The following is a 14702-nucleotide window of genomic DNA, read 5'->3' as shown; positions in this document are numbered from 1 at the left end:
CACTAGCTGCAACGTTTAGCTAACAAACGTTTGTTATTAATCGATCTGATAGATTGAGCTGTATGGTGCATCGTGTCGTTAGGAAGCCACATTATATTTAAACAAACTTTGAAACCACATTATCACTCCACAGCAACAAAAATCGATCCAAGTGTCAAGCCCCGAAAGTTCTGATTTCAAACGTTGCTGAATCAATTTTGCCTTTGAACATACCCCCTGTAGTCAGTGAAACAGAGCGACAGGAAAAGTGTTAAATAGCACTATTAAATGTTTATATTAATGTTCTTATGTCATCAAGTTTCACAAAATATGAACATATATGATATGGTTTGACTTTTTCTGTTGAAAAATGGCCCAATAGATGTTTTCTGAACCCTAATGTCACAAACCTAACCCTAACCTGGAAGAATGCTTGAAGAACTACAATTTGTACAGAGTTGCAATATGCTGACGTGTGTTGCGACACTTGTTTTGTAGTTCTATTGTCTTTACCCCATTATGTGACAAGATTACAAGGAAGCATGGAGGCTCTCCAGAGCTATTTCAAGGTGGAGAACTCATATTTTTGTTCAGATTTGATCTTTCTTATTATCTAAAGGGCGAAATTGTGTTTTTTCCAGGTTTTGGCCCCACACAGTGACCCCCCCTGTTGGATTACCCTTGATTACGGTAGTAGAGGTCAAGAGCTTTCCAAAACTGTTCACCCCATGTTTGTAGCACATTTTGTTGCTGTCCTGTAAGCCTTCATCTCAATTTCAAGGTTCAAAGGTCATTCCTGAGGAGCAGGAACCTCACACAGTTATCATACTGATATATGTTACTCTCCAGGCCAAGACCTTTCCAATAATGTCTTCACTATTTTCATACGACAAAGTTTAATTTTCATATTGCTCCAAGCCAGCCCCCTTCAGGTGTAGTTTCTCACACCCTTTTCAGGGCCAACTTGGATAAAATCAGAAAAACATGTTTTTAGCGGTATTTAGTGGCCAAATGTGTTTAATATAATGATGATTGGCCTATGCACAATCATACTTCTCATTTTGGACCAGTTTAAACCCATTTTTCCCCCATTAACAACATAATTCTTTATATGAATGTTTTCCCATTAACTCAGTATGGACGTTTAGAGCCACTGTATTCCCTTCCCCCGACTGACAGGATGATCTGAGATGATCGAGATTATTCTAGATTGTGGTACCTATATCTCTCAGTACACATTTTTGTACACATATCTCCTAATTTGACCTTGTACCCCGATAAAATATAATAACTTTGAAGTTATAAAACCGCATTGACTTAACACTGCCGTTTTGAGTAAATTTAGTCCATTTCCCAATCCTACTTAATGGTCCTATATGGTCAGGATTGCATTGGTATTATTGTACCTAGTATCCTGTGTGCACACTGTCAGGTTTAGACATCTACTGTAGGTCTACAGATGAACTTGATATGAGAGTTGAAGCTTGTTCAAAAATGACTGAATCTCAACAGGATATACCACAAATCAATGAAGGATGAGGGATTCCTTTCACTCTTAAAGAACTGAATTGCAGATAATCATTATGTCCACTAATACAAACCTTCTTTTTGTATTATGACTGCGTTTGACTTTCTTCTTGTCTGGCTGTGTTGGTGAGGTCTGATCACTGTTGATGGTTTCTCCGACCTGCCTTTCGCCAGGAAACAGTCAATCATACTACTGTATACAATCGAGTGAGTTCAGCCCTTGCTTCTCGTCCCCTTCCTACCAACCAGGATGGGCTTAGATACAAATGCTGATTAAATCATCCGATTTCTGAAATAAGGCAACCTTTTTCATTAGGAAAATAAGTGTTGTGTCAGCTTCATATTTTTAAACCATGTTCTTCACTTAAGACATACTAAGGTAAGAACTCAAGCAGAGAGATGAGCCTGTAGCAGCATAACTTTAATGGCAAAAACAAACCAGAACATTACAAAATAACGAACACATTAAAGGAACGTCTTTGACATCTAATTGAGGTCATCTTGTGTCACCCACGAATCGGCCCATCTCAGGTGGCTACAAGAAAGAAAAGATGGACAATAGGGAAAATCTTTTTAGTACAAGTTGATTCAGTGTCAAGAGATCATAAATGACTTCATGTATTGACATATGCACAGAAAGATGAGTGGCATTCATTGGGTTATTTGGATGTCCCGTTTTCACTCAGTAATCAGGGAATGAACTGGTAATCAAGCAGAAAAAGCAAAACCACTAAAATCAGTATTATTGAATGTGGTTGTCTTGCCAGTAGGTCAGGGGTGCCTGCGGGATTGAATGTCATGGTAAGGACAAATAAATAGTTCCAAGAGCCTCTCTTACAGGTTGATGTCTATGTGTGTGTGTGTGTGAACATGTGTTGGGATATAGGAGTGTGAGTTAGAGCTAATAAGAAGGTTGAGGGAATGATCCCAGACCCCTGCAGTCTGCATGTTGAAGTATCTTAGGCAGGACACCCTTAATTGTGTTTGTGTGTGTATGTGGATGGTTACCAGTCTAGTGGCACCTTGCATGGTATCCTCTGCCACCAGTGTATGATTATATGAGTAAATGGGTGAATGCCGCTTTGAGTAATTGCAAAGACTAAAAATGAGCTACCTAAATGCAGTGCATTTAACCATCCATCCATCAGATTGTAAGAGGAATGTCATTCTTTTTAAAAAAAATGGCCATAGGTCTGGTGTCCAGTGTTTATGAATTTTGCACTGAACTGTAACTGAACTATACTTGGATAGTGTATACTTTCACAGCTATCCTGCATCGAACAGGTAAGTACAAAATGATGTGTATGATGAAGCTGCATACATACCATTGAGGGCATGGCACCCACTTCACTTTGACCTCCCGTATTCCCTGAAAAACAGCCAATAGCGAAAATGCATCAGACAAAACAATCATAAGCAATTATTACAGGTATTATAACAATCATAACAGCTGACATTAATTCAGTGTATTTCCAGTCTGGTTCAGGAATGTGAACATGAATCAATTGAATTAAACATTAAAGAGTAACTTTTTTCAGGTTAAGTTCCAATTTATATGGGTCTTGATTCAGCTCTATATCTTGATATTTTAGTACAAAATATTCTGCCATTCTCTATTCTTCAGCACAGTGGTTGTTGCACTGTAAGCATGGACTCCACAGATGTACCCAGTTCAATGTTTTCCCATATTTACTGTAACATATACTGTATTTATAATACGTCTTGCTCCTCCCTGTACTGCTAGACAAAAATGTACAATATTCAATTAAAAACAAAAACAACTTACATTTCGAGTCCTTCGTGACACGATTCTGGAAAATGGGAAGTTATCCATGGTGGAATGGAATTCACAGTCTGAAAATGAAAGGTAGCCCATTTAAGTTATACAGAAAAGAGTATTAGAAGAGTTTGCATGAGGATTTACATACTGTGTGTGCCTGTCTGTACATGAAATCTGTGCTGTTGTGCAGGGGTTATAAAGATTGTCATGAATATGAATTTCATTTCACTGTGGCAAAGACATGGGGGGTGAGGTACCACTGTGATGATTTGTGTTTTTCACAACAGAGTCTTTCTACATGACCTCTCTCAGCTTGTATCTGCACTTAAATAAGTTGTAATAGTCAAGATTTTTCGAAGACACGTATAATAACAAACCTTATCAATAATGGAAAATGTTGCCAGCATATCATTAACTGGTCAAAAGGATAGACATATTGGTACTGCAATTAATCACATTAAGGCAAAATACCATATCTAGATTTGGCTTAACTTGAGTGAAAAAGTGATGGATATCAGAAAAAAATAAAATATACGTAATACAGATGCAATATTACCTGCTGGGTTGACTGGCTTGGGTCTTTTTCTACGACCTGGGGAGGTGAGGGGCAAATAAAGAAAATGGTTAGGACACAACACATAAAAGGAGGTTATTAAATGTTTATTCAAGGTTATACTGTTTAACTCTCCAAGGCTGCTTTACATCATTTGGTGTAAAATTGATTAATTCAGAAGTCAAATGATCACTTTTGTTGTAGTTTTTGATCTATTTAATTTGTTTCCCCTAGGTCAGTGGCAAACTATACTTTCAAATATAGCTGACCAATTAATCAGAACAAACAAATTTGATTACTACAAATGCATTTTATTTAACACATCCATACAGTGTGTTCAAAACTACATGCTGCATGTATACTTACATATGTAAAAAATGACATTTTTGCCTTCAGTAACAGTGTAAACATGTAACAGCAAACATTCACATCTGAAACTACATTCTATCAGGTCAGCTTACAGTTGGAAATTGTGTGGTCAAACAGAAATGAAAAAGGAAAAAACACATAAAAGAAATAAGTTACAAAAAAAAGGTTATTTCAACAACTGTATAAAATAGAGTACAGATATGGCCAATACCACATCACTATGTATTGCATAAACCCTTCAAATTAAAGTATTACATTATATAAACCTTGTTCACTATACAGAAATCTAACAAGATTACAAAAAAGGACTTCTAATGCAGAGATTTCTTTAAACATGTCATTAAAGTACATATACATGTACATAAATGCATGAACCAATGACATGTGGATTCCATTAGGACAACGTTTAAATAATGCAACTCTCTGACACAACATAAATACATGAATCACATCCATAGGACATTTGGGCATCAAAACATTTGAAATGCCTTAATCTCTCCCTTTCTAGAACCAGCACCTTCCTAGGGATGTTTTCACTCACTTGGAAAGCATGGAAATGGTCATGAAAAAAGGTTTCATGCTCGACCAAAACAAAAACAACTTTACCATCACGCAAAATAATAGAGGTTATTTTGCTGAACACTGGCATATTTTCATCAGTGCCTGTGCAAACGAAGAGGCCAACACGATATTCAACTCCATAACACTTTACCCAGTTTGTGAGGTTGACAGTGGCTTGTGAATCAATGTGAAGATATGCAGATATATCTTCTGTATATTCTAGTGTTTCAATTAAACACATTTTAACTGGACCAGACTCAACTGCGTTTAAAGTCAAGCATTCCCAATGATATGCTACTGCAAACTGGTGTTTCTTTGCGAGTGATACTGTCAAATTCTTGAAGTTCTTCACACAATCTTTGAAAAATTTGTGTTTGGCTTCGAATCTCATAGTCCAGATATGAATGAGTGGTCCAATTTTTCGAATGCAACTTGGATAGTGGACCATGAAATGATGTTTTACATCATTTCACGGGTACAGTTCTTTGAAGAGTTGGTGATGTGTATAATGTTCAATGTGCAACAAGAGCATCAAGTGCCAGTGCAAATCATCCTCTGATACCAGGTCACCAAAATAAAGGTATGTTTGTGATCAAACACAATGTTTGTGATGCATTTAGCCCTATTCCATGCCCTCCACAGTCAAGCTTAATATTTGTTGGCTTGTTTTTCTTTTCCAAATAGCCAAAATTAAAAGCATACATCCTATTTAACAAGCTTTCTTTAGAAATGAAATGTTCTATCAAATATTCAAATAGCAATCTGACTTCATATTGACCAACCCCTTCCAAAATATCATGCATGATGTCAACAGCATAATTTTCTGCAATATTGAAATATTGCAATGTATTTATTATGCTCTTTCTCTTGATGCCAAATGAAGAGGGTAATGTTGGATCATCTCGCAAAGTAGTATAATGTTGATCATTTAGAATTGGTGATCTTAAAGTCAAACGTGGGTCGTCCTCTGAGAAAACTGACTGAGCTGAAGATTTATCAATTAAGCAAAATCGACAGAAATAATTTGCACTAAATGACTCTGAGAACCCAAGAATGCTATGCATAGCCAAGTTATCACCAGTAATTTGTGCGAGTGTGCCACGTACAGAAACCTCAGCAAATGGAACAGCAATACCAGTAGCCTCTAATATTTTCAAGTCCTTCACTAAGTGTTTCAGTATTTCATCAATTCCGTATTTCTTAGCATCTTGTGCATGAAACAATGATACCAGATGAATGTTCAGTAAGGCAGAATTTACCCTTGGGGGAAGATTTCTGAGGATGAAGTAAAGGCAGCCAAATATGTGTATACCTTTTTTTTAACCTAGTGGATTTGCACATTCAAAGTCGTCATAGTACAGTTGGATCTGGAGGGCAAACGTATTACTCGAAAACAAAGGATGACTTTTGAAGAAGCTTCCATCACAGAAGTCTTCATAATTGTCACACGGAGTACATGTTTGCATCATCTCACAAATGTTTTCATTCTTGAAAATGAACTGGAGTGTTATGGGAATATATATGAATTTGTCGTTGATTGGAACTTGCTCATAGGTTCCAGTTTTACTATTTCTTCTGGTATCATACCTTATTCCTAGGCGCAGTTCAACCGGCTCTACTATATCCCATTTTTCCCTGAAATATTTCTTCCATTTGCTTTCAGAATTCAAATGGCTAAAAGAGTTGTCCATACTGTTAAATAACTCTTCTATGGCTGGTCTGGAAGGACTGTCAGCTGGGAGTAAGTTCAGTACTTGCTCCTGAATATTAGACTGCAAATCTCCCACAAATTCCTCTAAATTCTCAATTGTAGAAAGAACTACAGTATGTGGTACACCGCTTCCCAAAAGTTTGGCTACAATAGAGGCAGACATTTCTTTGCTGTGATTTGACGCTGAATTGCTCGCTTCAATATTTTGGCACTGAGTCGAAGTGGAGGGTGTTTCATCATTTAAGCACTGAGAAATATTGTGCTCTTGTAGGTCATCGTCAGAAGGGATCTCATGAGGCACACATGGGTTGTCAGTAGGAGCATGTATCTTAATTAATTAAGCAGCATCCTATTTGACCACATTTTAGTCTCAAATCTTTCCCAGGATACATTCCATGAATTAGTTTGTGGTGCCTAAACAAGTGTAAAGCTGTACCAAAGGATGAAGCACAAAGGAAACACCTCAACATTGTCACTGTGTAAACTAATTACTGCTTGTTCAACAGCCTTGCTCTTTACTCTTGGAGTTTCGTCTGTTCTGCCTATATCAATATTGTACAGAGTCGTCTGCAAAAATGTGTACATGCTGGACAGAGCATCATCGTATTTCACCCTGAAAACAAAGTGGGCCTTGAACAGCTCATCAAATGCGCCCAAGGATGTACATGACTGACATGGTAGAAGCTTTCTATCCAAGATAATGTAGAAGCTTGAAACCTGTGCCAGAAGATATGGCTGAGGGTTTCCTTCAGTGGTAATGAGGTGATCTTCCAGGCTCTGGCAGGACTGAAACACAATGAAAAGCATCTCAGTATAAGCCATTAGTTTAAAAATGTTGCATGAATCACAGTATTTGGAATGGGATTGTATTGTCTATACAAACCTTCTGAAATTTCACTAGATGATCTGTTGCCTCTTCAACACTGATCTTCTTGGGCCGTTTTCTTCCAGCTGGTTGTGGAGTGAGAAGATGCAGCAAGACAAGAAGAGAAGCCATGTCGCTGTCCCATTCTGCAGACAGTGTAAATAACACAATTTACTTAATGTCTGTCTTCACATTTCTACCTTGTGGAGGACAAGGTTATCTATGTCTTTGGCTTTTCATTTAACATTCCTGTTGATAATGGACAAGTCATTACACACTTGTGCTGTGCATTGGTCAAACTCACAGATTGTCTAGGTTCAAGTTTGTCAATTTGGGACACATTAATCTAGATTTCAACTTGCAAGAATAGTGCAGCCAAAAAAAAAAACCATGTCTTGAGTTTGAATATTTCACAGAGTAGAAGCATCATGGAGATTCAATGAAGATCTGCGACAACATGATCCACAGCATACAGGATGTACATGATATGTCAGACAGGCTTGTCAAACTATATTTCACTAATTCACAAAGTATGACTGTTGTAATACTACCTGGCTCATCAGCAGTGTCAGATTCTTCATTCAGGGCAGATTTCAGCTGTTTTTTCAGGAGAGATGTCTCTCTCAGGGCCTTGGCCTCTTGGATGACATTGTCTTTAAAACAGGGGGTGCATTTTTTCAGGAACCTGGAAGCAATCTCTGCTCCAAACATCAATGAAAAATCTTGCAAAATGTAATAAAAACAGAAGGATTATCATTACAATCACAAAAGCAATTGTTTTTCACAAATCTTTTTCAAGTTCGCATTCACCTACCAGTCCCTTAGTGTCCAAGAAACGAGGAAACATCTGAAGAATGTCTGCCGATTGCTGTGGGTCATGAAGCATCTGTTGACGATAGTGGAATGTTTCTCTCATCTTCTGGAAGACTAAGTCATGGTCAGTGGTGTGGTGAAGAAGAGACATGTTCATACATTCATCTCCCACTTGCTGGTCAGCTATGGAACCACATGTTCTTGATGTTGTGGGACCTCCTTTTAGCATCACTCTGTTATGGGATGCAGATGTGGTTTTGGATTGACGTTGCACAGTCTTGATACGCCACTCAAGAAAGCCGGTGTTACTCTGGATGTCATAGAAGTGTTCCTGAAAAATAATTAAAATAATATTTATGGTTAGAGTAGACTATATCAAGTTTTTGAAGGCTCTAGTGCACACTAATTCTACACAAAAGATCAACAAACAAAACCGCAACCACAATCATTATTTCACACTATGGCTAAAATGCAAACTCACATATCCCTTTTTTGAGTATGGGTCCTTCAAAGATGGGAAGAGTGACACAATCCCAAGGGCATGAAACTCCTTTGTTGCTTTACTTACAGCTCTCCTGCAAAAATATTGTTTGTGATAAGAGTCTTGTTTCCTTTACAAATGAGTTTTGCATGTTATTAATATCAAGCCTCTTACCCTTCTTTTTCACGCATGTGAGCTACAATGATGTTCACCATTAATCGTCTTGTGGAATCTTTCAAACTCCCAGTATCTTCATACTCTTTGATCACAGTCATCCCTGCTGGCTTAGATGTGAGAATTTGCTCCACTATCTAAATACAATTGATATAAAAGACAAAACAACAATTAACAACAGAATTAAGACATCATTTTTTTGCAAAACTACTAGGCCTATCTCTATCTATTGATAAAACAGATAATCTATTACAATTGTATCTAAATTCCTTAACCCCACTTTGTTTAAGCTTGTCTAAGGTTTGAAGTCAGGCCTACTTTAGAGAAAAGTGTAAAGGTGTGTAAGTAAATAAAATTACATTTCTTGAACAGGTGCTGTCCATGACAGGTTGAATCATTTGACATCCAGCATCACTTGTGTCACTGCATGAGGTTGAGATGGACAATGTATCTGTTAGACTCGCTGAGGAAGGCCATTCACCGCTTTGCTGCAGGACAGCAAGATCTGAGGATCACAAACAACAGGGTCATATCAGGATACAGGGCCCATACTGTACAATTATTTGCACATTTGGCCATTTGTTGGCCCAATATGGCACCATATTTGGCATTTTCATTCCGACCGATCACTTCAGCTAATGATTTCACTGTAAAGTTCCTCCAAACATCTGAAAGGAGTGCTAATCAGTGAAATCTGACACAATCTTTAACTGGACTTTGCATAACCATGGTGTCCCATCACTAATGTTTACTACGATTCCCTCTGGTTTTAAGCATTAGCATTTTCATGATAAAATGCACTGGATACTATGTCACTCTCATGAGGTAAGCTGTGATCATGTCAATACTATAAAATTTGTTTAAAGTTCTGGTCGTGGAAAATAATCTTGTTTCAATCTTTGCTCTTCTGGAGTGTGTTGCACTGATGCTAAGAGATTAAAGTAACCTCAGTAGTGTAAATGTTTTAACCATTTTCTTTTTTGTGCTCAACAGAACTATAGATACTTTATAAATTCATTGGCTCATGACAAAAGATTTGTGTGCACCAGCACAATGTAGCAAGAGTTTAGTTTACCCAGATCACAAGTTACCCCATAAAACTAGATATGACATTTTGTGTTTCATTATAAGAAGTTACAATAATCCTGCCTACCCAGTGTCACAAATTCTGTCGGGTCTGAGCAGTCAGTCATGTTCTTGGATGATTCTGCTAGTGGGAGGTCTGAAAAGCACATGGCAATTGCAAATTATTATTGAGAAATTATTGTTTTGTTCAATATCTGATAGATGTTAACACTGTTTCAGGATAAAAATCTCTCAAAGCATCTCCACAACAAAACAAAAGAATAAAACGTAAATTTAGAATCACCTTACCATCATCACTGTAGATGACAAAGGACACTTCCTTGATTGTTGCAAGTTCTGGAAAGACATCTTCATCCACCTCTATGCCCTGCTCATCTGTCACTCTTAGCGCTGTATTTTCTGGTATGAAAAACTTCTGCTGCACTGAAGAACACTTTTAATTACAATTATTTCTTCCCTTTTAACTACTTTGAACAACGAAAACATAGTTAACTTAACTTACCTGCACTGATGAAATCTGAGAAGTTGACATCTTCCAGTTTCACATATTTCTTTGTCCCTCCGTGTTCGACCTTTAGCAACATCTTGACCACTTAAGGAAAAGAGATTACTTTTACCAATAATAAGAGCAACATGTGGACTGTCACTGTATCAGAAGAATCTTTGTGGTAGCTGTTATTGAATGTATGGCACAATATTTGCTAATCCGTAAACATGTTCAAGTATTGTCTTAGCATGCCTAACGTTACATTATCCAGCTCAACTATTAGCTTGTTAGCCACGTAGGTTTAGCAAGTGAGGCGACGGTGTCTCCGCCATTAGCTTGAAAAAAAAAAATAGTGGAGACTGCTGACTAGGCTCTTCTCTACCAAAGTGTAGGAAAATTTGAGATGTTACCTTGTCCACATTCCTTTAATGCCGGCCAATACCACGCTAACGCCCTAGCTGTGCAGTTTAGCTGAATCTGCAGGAAACAACGTTTCTTCAGTAAATATGTTGATAGAGCAAGACACACTGTAAGCTAATGTTAACTTACTTAAAAAAACAGAGGTAATGAGTAACTTATAACAGCAATTTCCCTCACGAAATAATGGAGTGAAATGCAAGAAACCACCGAGTTATATTCTGTGCGTCCAACAGTTTGGGGTAGGCTTTAACTTCGGCAGCTAGCTAGCAAGTTTGTCCAAGCAAAAATATACAAATATATTACACTGGCTGAAAATCCCTCACAGCGCAACATATAGTTTGAGAAGTAAAATGGTACTGTTACCTGCCTCACGACACGACGAGGTCCAAGTTAAGACCGTTGGGCGCGACATCAGAGCTGTAAAGACGAACCAACACGGGAGTAGTGTTGATTCATGCTCCTCAACACCCACTGAATGAACACCGAAATGTTACTACGCAGCGAAAGAGTAACCCTGAACGCAAGCTGTAGTAAAAATGAGAGAATAAACTCCAAAAACCTAACTGTATCACGCTTTTTTATCTAACTCCAGATTTTTCCACTCCAGAGATTTGCTGTGTATCATTTATTCATAAATCATTTCGCCTAAGTCATTATTTGTCTCCTATACTAATGAATTCCACCATAGTGTCTTATGAGCATCCGAGGGTGTTCCATGAGAAACATGCTAATGCCCACTGTTGTCAAATGTGTTGCTATAAAAAATTACCAGCAGTGAGGCGAGTGGCTGGTATTGTTTTCACTTCATTAGTCTTTACCAGGTGTTTCTTTGTCTATGGACAAATTTTGTCACAGCAATAACTTAACAACCTTGAAAGATGCAGTGTATAGTTGAAGGTTTTAGTTCCAAGATGGGTGTCATCCAACCAATAACTACTGAGTACTCATGTAATAATGTACTAATAGATCTTTATGTTGTGAATATGTACGGAACACAATTTATTGGATACGGAACATGACATAGACCCGGACAACTACCTCTTCAACACCATCAATAATAACTGCTGCTATTACACTGATGAATGATCAATTATACACATTAATAGCAGGAGTCTGTATGCAAACTTTGCAAGTATCAAGGACTACGTGAATCAGTTTAAACAATCATTCAACATCGTTGCAATATCTGAAACATGGATTAACGCAGAAAAAGGGGTGGACTTTGAATTGGAAGGTTTTGAGTTTGTGCATATGGCTCGACAAAATAAAGGTGGAGGAGGAGTTGCAATATATGTGGACAGAAACATTACCTTCAAGGTGTTGGAAAGTATGTCAATGGTTGTGGACAACATGCTTGAATGCATATCAATTGAACTGTGCAAAGGAAAAAATAAACCAGTAATCATTAGTTGTATATATAGGACACCAGGCTCAAATATTGAGCTGGAATGGATGGAGGAAATGTTCACAAATAAGAGTCATAAAACAATTTTCATCTGTGGAGACTTCAATATTGATCTCCTTAATCCAAATAAACACAAAATGACTGATGATTTTATTAACACAGTATATAGTATGATCCTATACCCAAAAATCACCAGACCCAGCAGGATAACCTTGCACTGTGCAAATCTGATAGACAATATATTCACAAATGACATTGTTCACAATACAATAAGCGGGCTACTCATCAGTGACATCAGTGACCATCTACCAGTTTTTACAGTGTATGACAATGACTACAAGACTAATCTACCTGACAATAAAACTGTATATAGGAGAGTGAGAACAGAAGTATCAATAACAGCACTCAAAAATGACCTAATGGCGCAAAACTGGGATATTGTATACAATAGCAATAATATAAATAGTGCATATGACGATTTCTTAAAAATATTTAAAATACTATATGATAAAAACTGTCTTGTAGAAAAAATTAATAGGAAACTAAAATATGCTGATTATCCTTGGATCACAAAGGGTTTGCAGAATGCCTGCAAAAAGAAAAATACACTGTACAGAGAATGTATGAGACAGAGAACCAAGGAGGCAGAAAATAAATATAAAAAGTATAAGTTAACTAATATTATAAGAATATCTAGGAAAGAATACTATAACAGACTATTAGATAATAATAAGAATAACATTAAAGGTATATGGAACACACTGTAATAAAAAATAGCTCTAAACAATTAAGTTATCCTAAGTATTTTATTATCAATAACACTGAAAAGCATGATATGAATGAAGTAGTTAAAAGCTTTAATAAATTCTTTGTTGTGTTGGACCTGACCTAGCAGAACAAATCCCAGATCCAGTAACATCTGAGGAGCAGAGTGACAGTTTAATAGACCGGAATCTGAGCTCAATGTTCCTCACAGCAGTGGATGAGAAAGAAATTATAAATACTGTTACCAAATGTGCAAATAAGACATCTAAGGACTGTGATGATATTGATATGACTGTTGTGAAAAGAGTGATTGAGGGGATTTCAAAACCATTAACATACATCTGTAACCTATCATTTCAAACAGGTACAAAATTCCAGACAAAATGAAAATAGCAAAGGTCATTCCTCTGTACAAAACTGGGAACAAACACCAATTCACAAACTACAGACCTGTGTCATTATTATCTCAATTCTCTAAAATTCTAGAAATACTTTTCAATAACCGACAGAACAGTTTCATAAATAAACACAGATTACTCACTAAAAGTCAGTATGGATTTAGATCCAACAGAGCAACATCACTGGCATTAATTGATTCAGTTGAAGATATTACAAATTCAACTGACCAAAAAGAGTATACAGTTGGGATATTCATAGACCTAAAAAAAGCATTTGACACAATAAACCATGATATATTATTCAAGAAACTAGACCGGTATGGCATCAGGGGAAAAGCATTAGAGTGGATCAAGAGCTACTTAACAAAAAGGAAGCAGTTTGTGAAACTGGGTGATGCTTGTTCAGAGTGTTTGGACATTACCTGTGGCGTCCCTCAGGGGTCAGTGTTGAGCCCCAAACTCTTTATACTTTATATCAATGATATATGCAAGGTATCAAAAGTTTTGAAGTTGGTTTTGTTTATGGATGACACAAATATTTTTTGTTCTGGTAGTGATCTACAAAGTTTAACAGAAGTGATTAATACTGAATTATTAATTAATTAAAAGCATGGTTGGACAAACCTGAGCAAAACAAGAATAATACTTTTTGGCAATCACAGAACTAATGTACACCTAGAGATACAATTAGATGGGGTTAGTATTGAAAGAGTAAATGAAATCAAATTTTTATGGGTGATCATAGATGAGAAGATTAGTTGGAAATCACAAATTAAACGTGTACAAACCAAAATGTCAAGATGCATCGCAGTATTAAATAAAGCAAAACATGCACTGGATCATAAATCACTACGTACTCTATATTGTACATTAGTTCTGCCATACCTCATTTACTGTGTAGAAGTTTGGGGCAATAACTACATGACTACAATACATCCACTTCTAATTTTACAAAAGAAAGCAATACGGATTATTCATGGGGCAGGATACAGGGATCGCACAAACTCACTATTCTTACAGTCAAAACTAATAAAATTCAAAGATATGGTGGATTTTCATACAGCACAAATACTATTCAAAGCAAAAAATAATCTGCTACCAGAAAATATTCAGACACTATTCACTGGAAGGGAAGGGGGTTATAATTTAAGGGGAAAATTTAAATTCAAAATACTGAAGGCACGCACAACAAGAAAAACTTTTTGTATTTCAATTTGTGGGGTTGAATTATGGAACAGTCTGGAGGGGACGCTCAGGGAATGTCCAAACATAAACCAGTTTAAAAAAATATATAAGGAGATGATTTTTACAAGGTATTTATTATGTAT

General features: G+C 36.8%; 1 protein-coding gene across 4 annotated transcripts; it reads right to left on the bottom strand.

The window, feature by feature from the left end:
- Positions 1–1909: 1909 nt before the first annotated feature.
- On the bottom strand, positions 1910–11569 carry LOC115587554 (uncharacterized). Of its 4 annotated transcripts, XR_003985075.1 has the most exons (15): positions 11170–11569; positions 10797–10863; positions 10402–10491; positions 10188–10322; positions 9967–10035; positions 9173–9318; positions 8814–8950; positions 8640–8733; positions 8160–8489; positions 7897–7998; positions 7364–7491; positions 7198–7266; positions 3843–3878; positions 3293–3360; positions 2853–2875 (listed from the first exon to the last, which is right to left on the bottom strand). XR_003985075.1 is itself a non-coding variant. In XM_030427447.1 (8 exons), exons 2-8 carry the CDS (start codon positions 8054–8056, stop codon positions 1993–1995), a joined length of 597 nt encoding a protein of 198 aa, XP_030283307.1. In that variant the 5' UTR covers positions 8057–8067; positions 8160–8247; the 3' UTR covers positions 1910–1992. The 4 variants fall into 4 exon arrangements, 1 of the variants encoding a protein (XP_030283307.1); XR_003985074.1 differs by lacking the exons at positions 2853–2875; positions 3293–3360; positions 3843–3878 and having other exon boundaries at positions 4130–7266; XR_003985076.1 differs by lacking the exons at positions 2853–2875; positions 3293–3360; positions 3843–3878; positions 7198–7266; positions 7364–7491 and having other exon boundaries at positions 7989–7998; positions 8160–8231; positions 8318–8489.
- Positions 11570–14702: the final 3133 nt, after the last annotated feature.

The sequence above is a fragment of the Sparus aurata genome, chromosome 9 (assembly GCF_900880675.1).
Source record: "Sparus aurata chromosome 9, fSpaAur1.1, whole genome shotgun sequence".
NCBI lineage: Eukaryota > Metazoa > Chordata > Actinopteri > Spariformes > Sparidae > Sparus > Sparus aurata.
The sequence above is the reverse complement of the archived record's forward strand: the minus strand, read 5'-3'. Positions and strand labels throughout refer to the sequence as shown.